Below are 17770 nucleotides of genomic sequence, written 5' to 3' on the forward strand. Positions count from 1 at the left end.
GGCCAGGGGCTTTAGAGGGAGGGATGGAAGAGAGAGCAGTAGATGAGATCTGAGAGGTAAAGGGTGTGGGGGGAGGTCAATCAGGGTCTTGTGGCCATTGATCGGTCTGGATTTAATGCAGGGAGTACCTGGGGATGGTTCCAACGTCCAGACATCAGTTATCATGTGCTTGAGCCATGGATGTCCACAGTCATGGAGGGAAGCTTGGTTACGAAATGTTTTCCCCGTTTACACCTTGAACACAAATTTCATGTTAATTTTTGTTTTTCAAAAGCAAACTTAAAAAAAAAAAAGCAAACTCACGGAATTCCCTGGTGGTCCAGTGATAAGTCTCCGAGTTTCCCATGCAAGGGGCTCTGGTTTGAACCCTGGTAGGGGACTAAGGTCCCACATAAGGTTCAGCCACAAATTAAAAAATAATAATAAAAATAAATTAAAAAAAAAGCAAACTCAAGGCTTAAAATAAGAACTCAAAACCAAATATATTTCATCTAGCAATCTCACTTCTGAGTATACACCTGAAATAATTAAAAGCAGGGACTTATGAATGCTGTTCATAGCAGTATCATTCACAGTAGCCGAAAGACAGAAACAACCCAAGCATTCACTGACAGATGAATGGACAAAAGAATAATAGTAATGGAATATTGTATAGCCTTGAAAAGGAAGGATATTTCTGACACTTGCTACAACATAAATGAACCTAGAAGACTGTCAAAGAAACAAAATTTGAGTACATTTTAAAGATCTCCTTGATTTTATTCAAGGATTTATGAATCAGGCAGCATCCAATCTAGCAGAAAAAAAGAGCTCTGAGGAGCTGTACACAGTGAAAGACCTTTACAGGCAGAAGGGGGCGGGAACAAGGAAGTTAATGGGGCACCAAGCAGATTGGTTATGGTGGGTCCCTTTCCTTCAGGGGATGGCAGGATCTGTGAGGCAGGTGACCTCACTAGTGCTGAGCAGCTGACTCCTGATGGACTGGTTTAAAAGATTCCATTTCTGGAGGAGGCCAGAATCTAATTGTCTTAGTTTGGCAACATGGGGCTTAGCAGAAGTGACTCCATATGCAGTCTCTTGTGTTGCTCTTTTAAGATTTGTTTTTCTTTTTTTGTTGGCGCATTTTTGACATCTTTATTGACTTTGTTACAATATTGCTTCTGTTGTTTTTCTGTAAAGTTTATTTATTTATTTTGGCCACCCTGGGTCTTCATTGGGCTTCCCTCATAGCTGTTAGTAAAGAATCCGCCTGCGTTGCAGGAGACCCCGGTTCAATTCCTGGGTCGGGAAGCTCTGCTGGAGAAGGGATAGACTACCACTCTGGTATTCTTGGGCTTCCCTGGTGGCTCAGCTGGTAAAGAATCTGCTTGCAATGGGGGAGACGTGGGTTCGATCCCTGGGTTGGGAAGATCCCCTGGAGAAGGGAAAGGCTACCCACTCCAGGATTCTGGCCTGGAGAATTCCATGGATAGTCCATGGGGTCGCAGAGAGTCAGACGCAACTGAGCGACTTTTACTTTACTGGGTCTCTGCTGCTTTTTGAGGGCTTTCTCGAGCTGGGGCGAGTGGGAGCCACTCTTTCAGTGCACGGGCTTCTCATTGCAGCAGCTTGCCTCACTGCAGAGGTCAGGCTCCAGGTGCTCCCACTCCAATAGTCGGGGCACGTGGACTCGGTACTTGTGGAGCACCTGCTTAGTTATTCCGTGGCATGTGGAATCTTCCTGGACCGGGGATTGAACCTGTGTCCCCTGCATTGGCAGGCAGATTCTTCTTCACCGCACCACCAGGGAAGTCTTTGCCTCTGTTTTCTCTTTCGGTTTTTTGGCCCTGAGGCACTGTGGGATCCTAGCTCCCTCACTAGGGATGGAGCCCCCAACCTGGCACCCCACCCCCTAGTCCCTGGCACTGGAAGGCAAAGTCTCAACCACCGGACCATCAGGGAAGCCCTTGTTGTCTGGTGGATCAGATGGTAAAGAATCTGCCTGCAGTGGGGGAGACCAGGGTTCAATCCCTGGGTCCGGAAGAGCCCCTGGAGGAGGAAATGGCCACCCACTCCACTATCCCTGCCTGGAGAATCCCACGGACAGAGGAGCCTGGCGGGCTACAGTCCGTGGGGTCGCAGAGAGTCAGACACAACTGAATGACTGCTGTACCAGGGTATTATGCAGTGAAATAAGACAGTCACTAAGGGACAAATGCATGACCCACTTACATGAAGTACATAGAACAGTCAACTCATAGAACAGAAAGGGGGAAATGGACTTATTATTTAATGGGTGCAGAGTTTGGAATGATGAAGAGGTTCTGGAGTTGGATGATGGTGATGGCTGAATAAAAATGTGACTGTATTTAATACCACTGAAGTGTATACTTCAAAATGGTTAAAATGGTAATTTTTAGGAACTTCCCTGGCAGTCCAGTAGTTAAGACTGGAACTTCCCTGGCAGTCCCAGTGCAGAGGGTATGGGTTCGATCAATCCCTGGTTGAGGAACTAAGATCCCACAGGAGCGGCCAAAATTTTTTTCAAAAAGGTATCATTTAGTTATATGCCTTGCCATGATTTCAAAAAATAAAAATTAATTAATTAATTGTGAAATATATATATACATATATATTTGTTTCCCATGAAACAAATTGTTTCTGAAGATACAAATATATATATATTGTGTTTCCAAAAAATCTTTCAGAAAAAAATCATCAACAGCAGTAACAGCATCTTGTCATTCCTAAATCACATTTCAGAGGAACAGAGAGCTCTGTGGAGTGGGTAACAGGAAATAGATTCTGCCTAAACAGAAGGAAAGGAAATGGTCACTTCCCTGCTTGTCTTCAACACTGTTTATGTAAAAATATTCTGCCCTCTTAGATGTTTTGACTTTTGGTATCCTCCTCCTAGGCAAGCCGGAAACCCTGAGGGTTAACATCTTTACCCTTTTTTTTCAAGGAACAGCTGAAAATCAACATTTGAAAAAGAAATTTTAATTGAAGAGAGCAGAACAGGAAACAGAATCTCAATTTTATTTAGTTCCCACACTACCTCTCAGGCAGGAATTTACATACTTGAAATTATACAAATTTTCCCAGTTTATAAACCTCGGACCTAATTAAGTTTAAGATTTCTATATCCTTCATCAAATGCTTCCTCTATCATACAGATCTTTCTTGGATCCAAAAAAGTTTAAGAGATAGTATAACATACTTAGTAGCACAAAAGCCCTTTAAATTCCCAATTATCTCACCAGCACTGTATTTCTTTCCCAGTATTCTAATTCCTTTACCTGAAAAAAAATTTTTTTTAAAAACCTTTTTTTCTGTATTTCCAATGAAGTTATTTTTCATTACATTGTTTTCATCAAAAGCATGCATAATTTTCAAACTATGGTTTGTATAATTTGTATACACTCCACCTCATTGAGGGTTGAGTGTCTGCATAAACTTTTTTTTTTTTTTTTAATTTTTTAAATGAAGTATAGTTGATTTAGGGCTTCCCCAGTGGCTCAAGCAGTAAAGAACCCACCTGCAAAGCAGGAGACACAGGAGACTCAGTTTTGATCCCTGGGTTGGGCTGGGAAGATCCCCTGGAGAAGGGAATGGCAACCCACCCCAGTATCGTTGCCTGGAAAATCCAGTGGACACAGGAGTCTGACAGGCTATAGTCCATGGGGTCGCAAAAGAATCAGACATGACTTTGCAATTAAAGTGCTACATAGTTGATTTATAATATTGTGTTAGTTTCAAATGTACAGCAAAGTGATTCAGTTATACATAAATATATTATTTTTCATATATATACTTTTTATAGTTCCCTGTGCTATACAATAAGTCCTTGCTGGTTGTTTATTTTATATAGTAATGTGTTAATGTTAATCCTAACCCCCTAATTTATCCCTCCCCTCCCTTTCCCTTTGGTAACCATCAGTTTGTTTTCTATGTTTGTGGTTCTATTTCTGTTTTGAATATAACTTTGTATCATTTTTTTTAGATTCCAAATATGAGTGATAGCATATGATATTTATCTTTGACTTAGTTCATTTAGTATGATAATCACTAGGTCCATCCATGTGGCTCCAAATGGCATTATTTTGTTCTTTTTTATAGCTAAGTAATGGTCCATTGTGTATATGTACCACATCTTTTTTATCCATTTGTCTGTCAGTGGACATTCAGGTTGCTTCCATGTCTTGGCTATTATAAATACAACTGCAATGAACATTGGGGTGCGTGTATCTTTTCCAGTTATGGCTTTCTCTAGTCTACATAAACTTCTTGGAACTCTTGTGAAAAGAATACTTGCCTAGGGCTTCCCTGGTGGCTCAGTGGTAGGATTCCGCTTGCCAGTGCAGGGGACACAGGTTCGATCTCTGGCCCAAGAAGATCCCACATGCCACAGAGCAACCAAGCCTGTTACCACCACTATTGAGCCTGTGCTCTGGAGCCCAGGAACCCCAACTACTGAGCTCACACACTCCAACTACTGAAGCCTCTGCACCCATAGAGCCTGCCTCCACAATAAGAGAAGTTACTAAAATGAGAAGCCCTCACAATGAGAAGCCTACAGATCACAGCTAGAGAAAAGGCCTCACCGCAACGAACAGCCAGAACACCCAAAATAAATAAATATATAAAATAAAATTATATGAAAAAAGAATACTTGCCTGTAGTGCCCATGTAGTCATTCATTCAATATTTATTGATGTCAATACAAACTGATATTATTTATTGCATATTTTGGCTTATAACCTAATAATGCCTTTTTTTGTTGTTCAAATTGTTCCAGCCTTGGCCACAATGCTCTTGCAGGTGCTGGGCAGAAAGAAAGCAAAACAAAAAAGACAAAACTTAGTAGGGGTGAGGATAAATTGAGTTTGAGATGAACAGATACACACTACTATATATACAGTAGATAAGCAACAAAGGCCTACTGTATAGCACAGGGAACTATACTCAATATTTTGTAATAATGTGGAAGTGAAAAGAATCTGAAAAGTAATATATATGTATAACTAAATCACATTGCTGTACATTTGAAACTATAACACATTGTCAATCAACTATAATTCAATTAAAAACAAAATAAAACTGAGTACCTAGTGTGTGCAGGTGCTGTCTTGGGTCCTTTTGCGCTTTAAATTTATTTTTTTTTTTGGCATTTGGTTTCCAAAATCCATGTACCCAACAAGACCAAGAGTTCTAGTCTCTTACCAGACAGTGACTTTACACCAGTTATCTAACCTCTCTCAACTTCAGTTTCTTAATCTGTAAAATGGGAATAATGCCTGTTTGCAGGGTTGGGGTGAAGATTAAATGTGCAACTTATAAAATTAATACATGCTCCACAAAAGGACAAACGATTCCCATTATACAAGCTGGGAATAATCACATCCATAGAGACAGAATGGTGGTTACCAAGGCTGGGAGGAAGGAGGCACGGAAAGTTAGTGTTGTATGAGCACAGAGTTTCCATTCACGACAGTGAAAACATTCTGGGGACGGAGGCTGGTGATGGCTGCCCAGAAGTGTGTGTCTATCTAGTGCCACCGAATTATATTTGGAAATGCTTAAACTGGTAATTTTACGTTATGTATATTTTAGCGTAGCGTCAAAGCTATTGTTTTTTCAATAGTCACGTATGGATATGAGAGTTGGATCATAAAGAAGGCTGAGCGCCGAAGAATTGATGCTTTTGAACTATGGTATTGGAGCAGACTCTTGAGAGTCCCCTGGATGGCAAGGAGATCCAAACAGTCCATCTAAAGGAGATCAGTGCTGGGTGTTCATTGGAAGGGCTATGCTCAGGCTGAAGCTCCAATAATTTAACCATCTGATTCAAAAAGCTGACTCATTATAAAAGACCCTGATGCTGGGAAAGATTGAAGGCAGGTGGAGAAGGGGACAACAGAGGATGAGATGGTTGGATGGTATCACTGACTCAACGGTCATAAATTTGAGCAAACTCTGGGAGACAGTGAAGGACAGGGAAGCCTGGTGAGCTGCAGTCCATGGGTTCACAAAGAGTTGGACCTGACTTAACAACTAAACAACAACATATTTTACGACATACACAGAAGTAATATAGTCTCATTGTGGAAAATTTAGAAAACATTTAAAAAGTGTTTAAAATTCTTAGTAATGCCAGTACTCAGTGGCCACATCTATTCTGTCATTTGTATCTTCCCTTTATAAAATCTTACCCAGTTGGTAGGTTAAATATGGTGTTTTGCTGTAACGTTGTCTGCCCCCTCCTTTAATTAGGTTTCTTTATTGTCATAACCAGTTGCTCTTAAGAAAAAAACATATGGAAATGTTACCAAAAGGTTTGTGTGTGTGGCTGGGCGCGGGGTGGGGCGGGGGGGGGTGATGTTGTTGGAGGGGCAGGGGTCAGGCTGCTTGCCCCTCAAAAGCCAATAAACAGGCCAGGCTGGTGGAAAGGAAGATTTGCTTCATTTCAGATGCTGGCAACTGGGCGGGGGTGGGTGGGAGGGTTGAGACATCTATCCAAAGGCTGACTCTCCCCCCTTCACCAAGCAGGGGGTGAGAGCTTATAGAATGGGGAGGGGGCCACATGCAGAAATTGCACAGTTGTCCCTAATGGTCATCTTCAAATTGGTCATCAGTGGTCTGACCAGCATCAACTTGATTGTTTTAGGCTCAGTTACTCTTCAGTTCCAGGGTCCATTTGTTCCCATTTCTTTGCGGTCAGTTATCAGGATTGTGGCAACTCATGTCCTGGGTACCGGCTGGTCATCATGCAGTTAACTTCTCCACCTGATGTTTCAGTATTAAGACAGGATATGTTAAAAAAAAAAAAAAAACAAACAAAAGACAGGATATGGCTCCCAGGATATGGCTCAGAATATTATCTATAGCCCTAGAGAAAGAACTAAAGGCCCCTGACTGTGCTTAATGACTACATTATTATTCTTTAGTCTCCTTTGACTGTTTTCCTTTGTTTCAGCATGTCTCACTTCTCTGATTAAACTTATTCTCTGACTAAAGTCTTCCACAGGCAAAAGGCAGGCAGAGGACACGGTGAGGGGGCAAGGACCATACGATCCTGCTCCGTTTCAGAAACATTTTAATCTCTGAAGTTCTTTGATTTTTTTTTTTTTTTTAATGCATTACTGTAAGTCAGGGGGCTTCCCTGGTGGCTCAAATGGTCAAGAATCTGATTTCAACGCAGGAGACCTGGGTTTCACCCCTGGGTCAGGAAGCTCTCCTGGAGAAGGAAAAGGCAACCCACTCCAGTCTTCTTGCCTGGAGAATTCCATGGACAGAGGAGTCTGGTGGGCTAGAGTCCACGGAATCGCAAAGTCGGACAGGTTTAAGCGACTAACTTTCACTTTTTTCACTTTCACTACAAGCCACAGGATGGAAGCTGGCATTCTCAGAGGAGGAGGGGATGGGGCGTCTGTAAGCGAGGGCCCTGAGTCCAGGCTGGCCGCCTTCAGGTTCTGCCGCGGGGCCCTGCTGATGAAACAGCACTTCTGTCCCGGCGCTGGGGACCGCGACAGCCACGCCCCCGAGAGCCCTGCATTCCGGCCAGGCGTTCCCGGGGCTCGCGCACCTTCCCGGCTCGTCGAGGCGCTTTCTGGGCCGGGCCTGGGGCTATCCCGAGGAAAATCACACCCAGTTCCGTTCAGTTCAGTCGCTCAGTCGCGTCCGACTCTTTGCGACCCCATGGACTGAAGCACCCCAGGTCTCCCTGTCCATCACCATCTCCCAGAGTTTACCCAAACTCATGTCCATCGAGTTCATGATGCCATCCAACCATTTCATCCTCTGTCGTCCCGTTCTCCAGCCTTCAATCTTTCCCAGCATCAGGGTCTTTTCAAATGAGTCAGCTCTTCGCATCAGGTGGCCAAAGTATTGGAGTTTCAGCTTCAGCATCAGTCTCCTTCCAATGAATATTGAGGACGGATTTCCACTAGACTTCCCTTGTGGCTTAGCTGGTAAATCGCACCCACTCCCAGAAAAAGCCACATCCTGTCCCAAGGCCCCCATCGGCGAGAAGGGTGCGAGAGGTCTGTCGGCCCCTTTCCACCGCCTGGAAGCGAAGCTGCAGCCCCATCGCCAGTTTCCGTACGCCGATCGGTGGGTCCCCGGCGCCTGCAGTCCAGCCCGGAAGGCAGGGCGGGTCCACAGTCATCGGTAACAGCTCCCTCTGCCCCAGCCCCGAACCCCGCGGCCGCTTTAACCGCGGTGGACGTGAGATTTTTCTCTCCTCCAATCTGGAGACCTAGATGCTGGCGCAGGAACCAAAACCCGAGGGCCACGGAGACGCCAGAAGGGCGAGAGATCCCGCCTCTCCAGCACCGGGAGGGGGGAGACCCCTGGGCGAAGACCCCCCGGTGCCCCTCACATGGCCCCCTCTCCAGGCATCCCGGGTCACTTCCCGCCGTCCCCTCCCCAGCTTCCTCGCCCCTGCCCCTGGCGACTCTCCCGGGGTTTCCTTTGTCCCCCACACGCCCTTGCCCGCCGAGCGTCCAGAGTTCGCTCCTTGGCCTGGTCCCCCCGCCCCCCAGGACCTTCTCTCGTCCCCTGCCGGAGTTTCTCCGGTGCACACCCCACCCTCTCCCGGGTCTCCGTGTCCCCTCCCCGCCCCGCCCCCGTTTTTAAACCTGGCGCCGAGCGCGCGGGTCAGGGAGCGCCCTCGCCCGAGCGGTTAAAGGCGCGGCCCATCGCGGGCGCCGTGTCTTCCGAGGGCACCATGAGACCCGAGGCGGCTGCCGGAGCCCCGGAGGCGCGGGGACGCGTCTGTCACTGCGCCGGGGACGGCCCCCGGGGACCACCGGCGCCGCGCGGGCCCGAGAGGTGAGGGCGTCCCCGCGGCGCGTGGGTGCGGGCGGGGCACGCAGGATGCTCCGGCCGCGCTGATCGCGGGGACCAGGCGGAACCCTGGAGCCAGACGGCGACGCCCCGCAAGTTCCTGGGCGTGAGACGGGGACGCAGACTCCTCTCTGCTCCTGAGGTCCGTTCCCAAGTGGGGAGGCCCCGGAGGTGGCCGGCAGTGGACCAAAGCTTCCGTCTCTAGATCTGGAACCCACCGGGCTGGCCGCTCAGCGAGCCCTGCGGAGGGGGGGGGGCGGGGGGGTTCGCGACCTGTTGACCATCACATCCTTGGTGATGTTTCTTTGTCCCGTGCTTGGGGTTCAGCGTTCGCTGTCTTGGGGGCGGGGGAGGGGGGGAACCAGACCCTTTTAAGGCAGTCAAGTTAAAATTAAATTAGCAGGGGAGATGAGGAAGGCGCTGGGTGGCCAGGTGGTCAGAGAGAAGAAAGTCCCGCTTTTTTTGCCCGGTAAAACTCTGCAGACTGCTCTGTGGAGTCCTGATCTTTCAGTAGTCAGGGAGATGAGGTTGAAATGACCAAGTAGCCAGCTGTAGTGGGGAATCCAGCCAGGCTGGGAGAGAAATTTCTCAACTAATGTGTATCAGATTTGGGAGTTCTCAGAGCCCGGTGAAGGCAGAGAACTGGAAATGTGGCAGGAGAAACACGCGCGTGCGCGCGCGCACACACACACACACACACACACACAAATAGCACAGGCTTAACGCACAGACTGAGAACTTGAAAGAACATTCTGGTGTGTCCAGTGACATTTAGGCAGACGTTAGAAATGATTAGAGTGATAACTGATTAAACGTTAGAAATGATTGAGTGATTTCTGCTTTAAAAGCAGAAAATGCTGTGGCTCATTCACTCTTGGTCCCTGTCCTTCCAGCCAAATTCCATGGAGACCTTGGACCCTGACCCCTCAGGAAGCTGAGCCTACTAGAACTGGAAGTGAGGTAAGGTTAAGTGTGTGGGCCTTAGCGGCACCATCTCTACAATAAAGGGACCAGGAAAGGCCTCCTTGTCCAGTCCCTCTCTCGGTCATCTAATGCAGAATTGAGGGTCTGGGAGTGGGCACCTAGCCAGGCAGGTGTTGATGGGGTCTGACTCAGACACGGATTGACTCTGGTTTGCTTCTGTTCTTTGAAAAGCAAAGCCATGATGGCAGAACTGTTTCAAGGACATCATAAAAGATTTCTTCCATGTTGCATTTTCCCCCCCCTGGTAACACAGCAGGTAGAGGGGGAGTGAAGGCCTTGGCCCACCTCGAATTAGAGAAAAGATGAGCGTGGGCTCAGAAGATTAGCACTAGGCTGGTGCCACAGTGCAAATATGGGCAGAGCTCTGTCTGGAGGGCCCAGAAGGTGCGGTGAAAAGTCTCCACCTGCCATCTGACTCTTTCTGAAACTCTCTGGGCCCTGTCTGCAAGTACTCCTAAGTCATGCTTTCTGAGCAAACACACTCCAGCTGAGGGCTTTGGAGGGCAAGATTAATCGCCACTGCTATTCTTTTGTCTCCTGCATTGGTAACTAAAGTGCTTTATACGTAGTGGAGTAATGACTTGCTTTCACAGAATTCACCTGTCCTTTGTTATATTTTAAAGTATAAATTGATGACTTTTAAAGTGCCAGAGTTAATCAGGCTAGGAAGGATCATTAGGTAACACTTGTGGCAGAGTGTGCAGTTATTTCTAGTCTGATAAAAAACTCAGGTTCAGACTTCTCTGGCATTTTGATATTTAGACTCCTTTATTAAATTATTCTGAATAATGGGAGTTTTAATTCAGTTACTATTTAAAGAGTGAAGCAAATCAAATCTATATTGAATGAGGAATATAATTTTTTCTTAGCTCAAATTATTCTTACCTGCAATAACTAGATAATGGGAAGTAATTCCTTCTCTTGCATTCAAACTTAAGTTCATAAGCATAAGATTTTAAAAAGTGCTTGGGAGAAAAAATTACCCAATTTTCTTTTAAATGAAAAGTATGTGTAGTCTATCAGTTGTTTGCAAGAATAAAAAGTACAGCACACTTTCCTAGTGTAAGGTAGTCCTGTTTTTCTACTATGATGAGAAGGCCATTGGTGAGAAAAAAATGAAGATTACTTGCAGAAAAATGTTAAGCTATAGCAGCTTTCTATGGATCATCCACAAGGCACAATGGATGAAGTTGTGTCCATGGATTTTTTTGCGGGGGAGTGGGGTGGGGTGGAGAGTGGTTGTTCGCGCGGGCTGTAGAGCTCAGCTGCCCGGCTCCCCACCGGCCAGCTCTTTGCAGGGTCCGATTGGCCGGACAGAGAGGTCAGTGGGGAACGACCCCGGTACCGCTCTGCGTTCCCGGGAGCCCCAGCCAGGCGAGCGCAACCTGGAGCGGCGAGGGCCGGCTTCTTGCTCAGCAGCGCCCCCTACCGACAAAGCGGGAGAATTGTTCGACTCCTGAGCTCTTGTATGTTTCTTTTTAAAAAACTGTGTATTTATTTATTTATTTCATTTATTTACAGCTCTGGGTCTTCGTTGCTTTGCGCAGCCTTTCTCTAGTTGAGGCCAGCGGGAACTACTCTTTGCTGTGGGGCACGGGCCTTCTCACTGCGGTGACTCCTCTCGTTGCAGAGCTGAGTTCTAGGCACGTGGGCTCGGTTAGTCACATGCAGAGCCGGGTAGTTTTGGCGTAAGGGCTTAGTTGTTCTGCAGCAAATGGGATCATCCCGGACCAGGGACTGAACGATGCCCCCTGTCTCGCAAGGCGTATTCTTAACCACTGGAAGCCTTGTTGTGTATTTCTTGAGAAATGTCATTGGCCTGGGACGATAGGGGTGGGGGTGGAGGGGACTACTGCCTAGTGACCTGAACTGCAGGTCAGCAGACCAAAATCGAATACAATCTAAAGTCAAGGGAAAGTCTCAAAACCCTGAGCAGCGGAGGTCACTCTCGCTCATTTGATTTCCCTTTCATGACTTGGACATGACTGAGCCACATTGAACAACAGCAATAATTAGTGCAGGTCTTCCTGTTAAGATTTTTGTTTTGTTTGTTTCCTGGTTTTTGTTTGTTTTGTTTTAGCTGTGTGGCTTGAAGGGATCTTTGTTCCTCGACCAGAGATTGAACCCAAGCCCACGGAAGCGAAAGCATGGAGTCCTAACCATTGGACTACCCAGGGAATAACCATGTTTAAGTTTTTAACCTAGTTTGAGTTATGTGTTCTGTATGGTGTAAGATAAGGGCCCATTTTGCACGTGGTTATTCAGTTTTATCAACACTCTCTATTGAAAAGACTGTCCTTTGCTCATTATGTATTTCTGGCCCCCTTGTTATGAATTAATTGATGATACATGCATGAATTTGTTTCTGGGCTCTCTAATCTGTCCCATTGATCTATGTGTCTGTACTTAAGCCAATAGCTGTTTGATACTATTTTGATTACTGTTTTGCCTACTATAGCTTTGTAATATACTAATAGTTTGAAATCAAGACGTGTGATGTCTTAAGCTTGTCATTCTCTCTTAAGATTGCTTTGGCTGTTCAGGGCCTGCACCAAGTGGTCTCCAACCTTTCCAATGCTATTCATGTCCTTGGGAATCTTTCTCTTCCCTTCTGGTTGGTGTTGCATGCTTGCTAAGTCGCTTCATTTGTGTCTTGACTCTGTATGATCCTGTGGACTGGAGTCCACCAGGGTCCTCTGTTCGAGGGATTCTCCAGGTGAGAATACTGGAGTGGGTTGTCATGCCTTCCTCCAGGGGATCTTGCTGACCCAGGGATCAAGCCTGTGTCTCTTATGTCTCATGCATTGGCAGGTGGGTTCTTTACCACTAATGCCACCTGGAAAGCCCCCTGGTTGGTGTTACTTGAGTTCAAATCTCTCCAAGCCCTTACCTCACCAATCTATGCTATTCGCTGCTTCCAGCAGCCACTGTGATCCTTAAAATATAGAGCTCATTGTTGAACTCCTAGCTCAGAAATCATTAATGGTCTTGAATTCTGTCTCCAGAATGAAACCTAGACTCAGTCATGTGTTTTCAAGGTGTTCAGTATCCGGATTCAACTTCCTGTTGAGCCCTTTTGCCAGTGCAGTTTCTCCTTCATTTCACACTGGGCTCTGCCTTTCCCCACCCATGCTGTCTATTCTCCTGACCCTCGGAATCGGATGCTCTGCTCCACCATGGATGGGCCCAGAACTGAATACCCAAGTGCTATTGATGTCTCTGCCAGGCTCCCCGTGGATCCTTTCCTGATCCTCTTCCTTGCTTGGAATAGTTAGCATCTTACTGCTTGATGCTTTATTGTGTGGTTATTTGCCTCCATGTGCGTCTTTCCCCATTAGATTTTAAAATGTATGAAATTGGGGCCTGTGTCCAACTCATCTTTCCGTCTTGGGATCCCTCACAGTGCTGGGACATTGTGACAACTGTCAAAGGAAGGGGGGCTCATCAATATTCTATTAAGTTGTTTAAATTGTCTCTAACATTGGAACCAATCCTAACAAGTGGAGGCTGTGCACACATGTGTGCTCAGTCGTGTCTGACTCTTTGCAACCCTATGGACTAGGCTCCCATGGGAGTTCCCACTAGGCTCCGTGGGATTTCCCAGGCAATCATACTGGAGTGGGTTGCCACTTCCTACATCCAGGATCTTCCTGAGCCCGGGATCAAACCCTCATCTCTTGCATCTCCTGAATTGGCAGGCAGATTCTTTACTACTGCACCACCTGGGAAGGCCCAAGGGCAAGCCACTTACATTTTATTTTTAAAAGCTTCAGGATGCTACTTTCAAAGGATTCTTGACTGTGTCTGTGTTTGTATGTGTCTGTCCTTGCAGCTTGAGCCTGGGGGTGATCAAGAAACCTTTGGATCGAAGGGGGCCTTTGGGTTTCAGCATCCTGTCAGGTAATATCTAACTTCACCATAGAAATATATCATTCCTTTTAATATAAGCATCAGTACACTTTAGTGTCTTCAAGTGTATACATTTTCAAAAATTGAAAATAATTCAGTGTATTTCCCAACATTATTTGGTTATGATTACCCCAAGGAACTTCAAGAATATTCTGTTGGATATCTGAAATTTATTCATTTATTTTTCACTGTTTCAGTTGCAAGTTGGAATTGGCCTCTTTTCTTTATATCTATACTTTAAAAAAAATTATTTATTTATCGTCTGTGCTGGATCTTAGTTGCAGCATGTGGAATCTTTAATTGCAGCTTGTGGGATTTAGTTACCTGCCCGGGGATCGAACCCAGGCCCCCTGCTTTGGGAGCTGGGGATCTTAGCTAGGAAAATCCCCTGTGTTGATACTTTTTGTTTATATCTCTCATTATACATTTTGCCATGCGTTTAATTGCATGTGACTTGTATATGTATATCTGCTGATTCACTTAGATATTTAGGTTCCTTTCTATTTTCTCCCAGGATATAAGTTAATATATTGCCTAGTGCAAAATAGACCTCCTAACTGTGGGTGTGGAGAAAATGAGGGGCTGGATGGATGCTGCATCATGGTTGGAACCTCTGCCATCTCAGTAGTTCTGTTGACAGTGATCAGGACCCTCACTGCTCTAATCCTCTTACGTTTCATTTTAGGCAAGTGGCTCGTTCTCAGCGTTTCTATTTCTCTGTGTACCTCTCTCTATTTCTCTCAGCCTCTCTCTCTCCAGCTGTCTTTTCCTTCATCAAAATAAACCTAGCCTGTGATGTCACCTCTCGGCAGAGTATTGTTACCCTGGTTAGCCTGGAAGACTAGAGGCTTTAATAAAACCCAAAGATACTAACTGCTGGAGATGAAATTTCGAGCCCCTCAGACTGATCAAAGAGTGATTTGGGGATAAAGGACATTCTCTTAGTGTTTCACACCATAGTCTTCCGTTCTTACAGAATCACCGCAAGTACAATGCAAGTCGCTCAGTCGTGTCTGACTCTTTGCGACCCCATGGACTATACAGTCCATGGAATTCTCCAGGCCAGAGTACTGGAGTGGGTAGGCTTCTCCCTTCTCCAGGGGATCTTCCCAACCCAGGGATGGAACCCAAGTCTCCCACACTGCAGGCAGATTCTTTACCAGCTGAGCCAGGCAGATTCTTTAACAATTGAGCTATCAGGGAAGCCCCAGAATCATTGAAGAAGCTTTAAAAATTCTAATGCAGGATGATTCTCCTGGGGATTCTGGAGAAAAGTTCAGTCGTGTCCGACTCTTTGCAACCCCCTGGACTGTAGCCCACCAGGCTCCTCTCTCCATGGGATTTCCCAGGGAGGAATACTGGAGTGGGTTGCCATGCCCTTCTCCAGGGGATCTTCTGGACCCAGGGATCGAACTCGGGCCTCTCACATCACAGGCAGATTCTTTACCGTCCGAGCTACCAGGAAAGCCCCAAAAGAGCAGGTTTCGGTAATTTTGTTTGGGGTCCTGCAGCATGTGGGATCTTCGTTCCTCAACCAGGGATCCAAGCAGCGCAGAGTCTTAACAACTGGCTCTCCCAGGGAGTCCTTGGTAGCTCATTTCTGACCTAGAGTGGGGTTCATCACCAGATGCCCCCCACTTGCTCAGCTTTGTGTCCTGTGTGCATAATAAAAAAAAAAAAAAAAACACCTCTGTGTACACTGAAAGGCAAAATGAGAGACGAAGATTGGGCATTCGCTGCTTCCAAAGAAAAGGCTCCTCTCGATGGGGTTAAGACTGTCTTCAGGCTGACTAACGGTGTATTCGTTTCTTTCATCAGACTCTACTTGCCCATCTCTAAGCGTCAAGAGTATCTGCAGCGCTCCGGGGAGAAGGTGCTGGCCAGTTTCCCTGTGCAAGCCACCATCCACTTCTACAACGATGAGTCCGACTCAGAGGAGGAGCTGGAGGAAGACACCCAGCTCTCCGCCCTGCAGCGGGAGGAGGTGGCCAACGGCTCAGAGGGAAAGGCCGGAGACGGGGCGGCAAGCCCAGCAAGGCAACCCGGGGGCCTCGATGGGAGGGGTCCACCCCCCGACCCTGTCTCCCCCGAGGCTGCTGCCTGCGCCTCTCGCGTGTAAGTCTGTCTCTCCTGCACCAGCCCGCCTCGCACGTGCCCTGGGGACAGCCCTGCGGGACAGCCGCCCCTGGACACTTCACGTTTCCACTGGGCCTACAAGGACTTGGCTGTCTTTGGCCAGCACTCCACCAGCCCCCAGGACCCAGCTTTTACTCATCCTCCTCTGAGTGATTCTTTGCGTCTCATTCATAGCTTCCAGAGAGGATTCTACATCCAAGATGTTTGCATTAATGCAGGTTGTTATCCGGTAGGGCCCACTTTCAAAGCACACCCAGCAGTGTCACTGTGCAGATCAAATGACAAATCATTCCCACATCGATTAGTACCCCGCCCTCACCTCTCACTTAAACTGAGACCCCTCATTTGGCTACATCCATGTTTGTAAACAAAGGTCCCAGCAGTCAAAGCTATGGTTTCTCCGGTAGTCATGTACAGATGTGAGAAATGGACCATGAAGAAAATTGAGTGCTGAAGAATTGATGCTTTTGAACTGTGGTGCTGGAGAAGACTCTTGAGAGTCCCTTGGACTGCAAGGAGATCAAACCAGTCCATCCTAAAGGAAATCAGTCCTGAATATTCACTGGAAGGACTGATGCTGAAGCTGAAACTCCAATACTTTGGCCACCTGATGCGAAGAACTGACTCATTAGGAAAGACCCTGATGCTGGGAAAAGATTGAGGGCAGGAGGAGAAGAGGGTGACAGAGGATGAGATGGTTGGAAGGCATCACCAACTCAATGGACGTGAGTTTGGGCAAACTCCAGGAGATAATGAAGGACAGGGAAGCCTAGGGTGCTGCCGTCCAGGGGGTTGCAGAGTCAGACACGACTGAGCAACTGAACAACACCAACAACTTTTATAAAAATGAATTATTGTTCAAGGTTGATGTGGTTGTTTAGGCATTCTGAAAAAAAGTTTAGGAAAAGCACATAAGCACACTGAACAATTTCCATAAGAGTAACAAAAATAAAAGATCAGAATTTGGGGATGGGAGACCATTCTGGATAAAAATGTCTATGATTCTTGTCTAAGGGCTGTGTATATGAACAGAAGAGCTTACTAGCTCTTCACTGAGGACTGCTTTGGGCTTTTTACTTGAATAACAAAACACTGTTTTCGATCAAAGTACTTAATGTAATATTATTTTCAGGTTTTTATTTTTTGATGACCAAATGAGTGTATTTGTCAAAGTTTTTTACGGAACTATTTTACATGTGATTGTCTTTAGTTTCTACCTGAAATAAATATTTTGAAAGACAAAATCATTTGATAATCACCTTCTGTTTGATGTTTTACATTAAATTGGTTCCTGCTTTAAAGTTTTTAAAAGTTTGTCAGGATTTTTTCTGTGTCTAACTCTTCAAATTATATTTGTGTTTTTTAGGAATGCAGAAAAAGTATTAAAATGAAAGCAAAATGGCCTATAAGCACAATGCCCAAATAAGTCATTAATATTATTCCGTAGGGGACACATGCAAATATTCTAACAATCCAAAGAACGTGTATGTTGTAAAGTAAAAGTCATCTCCTATCTTCCTCTTTCTCTGTCCAAAGGGAGTCAACATTTTTTTTTTTTAATTGCTCTTTCTCTTGGAATACTTGAAAATTTTCCTTCCTTTAAATTTTTTTCCTTAAAAATATTTTTGTTTTCCTTTAAAAAATGTTTTTATTTTAGTTATATTGTCCTACTTACTGTCTAAATAACCTTTTTCCAATCTTAAGAATTCCTATGGGGCTTATTTGGTGGGCTTCGCTGGTGGCTCAGACAGAGAAGACTGCCCACACTGTGAGAGACCTGGATTCGGTTCCTGGTTTGGGAAGATCCCCTGGAGGAGGAAGTGGCAACCGACTCCAGAATTCTTGCCCGGAAAATCCCTGGCGGGCTACAGTCCATTGGGTCAAGAAGTAGGACAAAGCTGAGCAACTCTCACAC

General features: G+C 46.0%; 1 protein-coding gene across 1 annotated transcript; it reads left to right on the forward strand.

Moving 5' to 3' along the window:
* The first annotated feature begins 8217 nt into the window (after positions 1 to 8217).
* On the forward strand, positions 8218 to 17159 carry RIPPLY3 (ripply transcriptional repressor 3). The gene is made up of 4 exons (XM_043474705.1): positions 8218 to 8811; positions 9720 to 9786; positions 13643 to 13710; positions 15538 to 17159. Exons 1-4 carry the CDS (start codon positions 8360 to 8362, stop codon positions 15836 to 15838), a joined length of 888 nt encoding a protein of 295 aa, XP_043330640.1. The 5' UTR covers positions 8218 to 8359; the 3' UTR covers positions 15839 to 17159.
* Positions 17160 to 17770: the final 611 nt, after the last annotated feature.

This window comes from Cervus canadensis, chromosome 7 (genome assembly GCF_019320065.1).
Source record: "Cervus canadensis isolate Bull #8, Minnesota chromosome 7, ASM1932006v1, whole genome shotgun sequence".
In the NCBI taxonomy this organism is placed as follows: Eukaryota; Metazoa; Chordata; class Mammalia; order Artiodactyla; family Cervidae; genus Cervus; species Cervus canadensis.

Excerpts from the sequence above, each read along its gene's own strand:
- RIPPLY3 (XM_043474705.1), top strand. The coding sequence starts at position 8,360 with ATGGCCCCCTCTCCAGGCATCCCGGGTCACTTCCCGCCGTCCCCTCCC. Across the intron at positions 8,812-9,719 it reads GCGCCGCGCGGGCCCGAGAG|CCAAATTCCATGGAGACCTT; the intron begins GTGAGGGCGTCC and ends CTGTCCTTCCAG. Across the intron at positions 9,787-13,642 it reads CTACTAGAACTGGAAGTGAG|CTTGAGCCTGGGGGTGATCA; the intron begins GTAAGGTTAAGT and ends CTGTCCTTGCAG.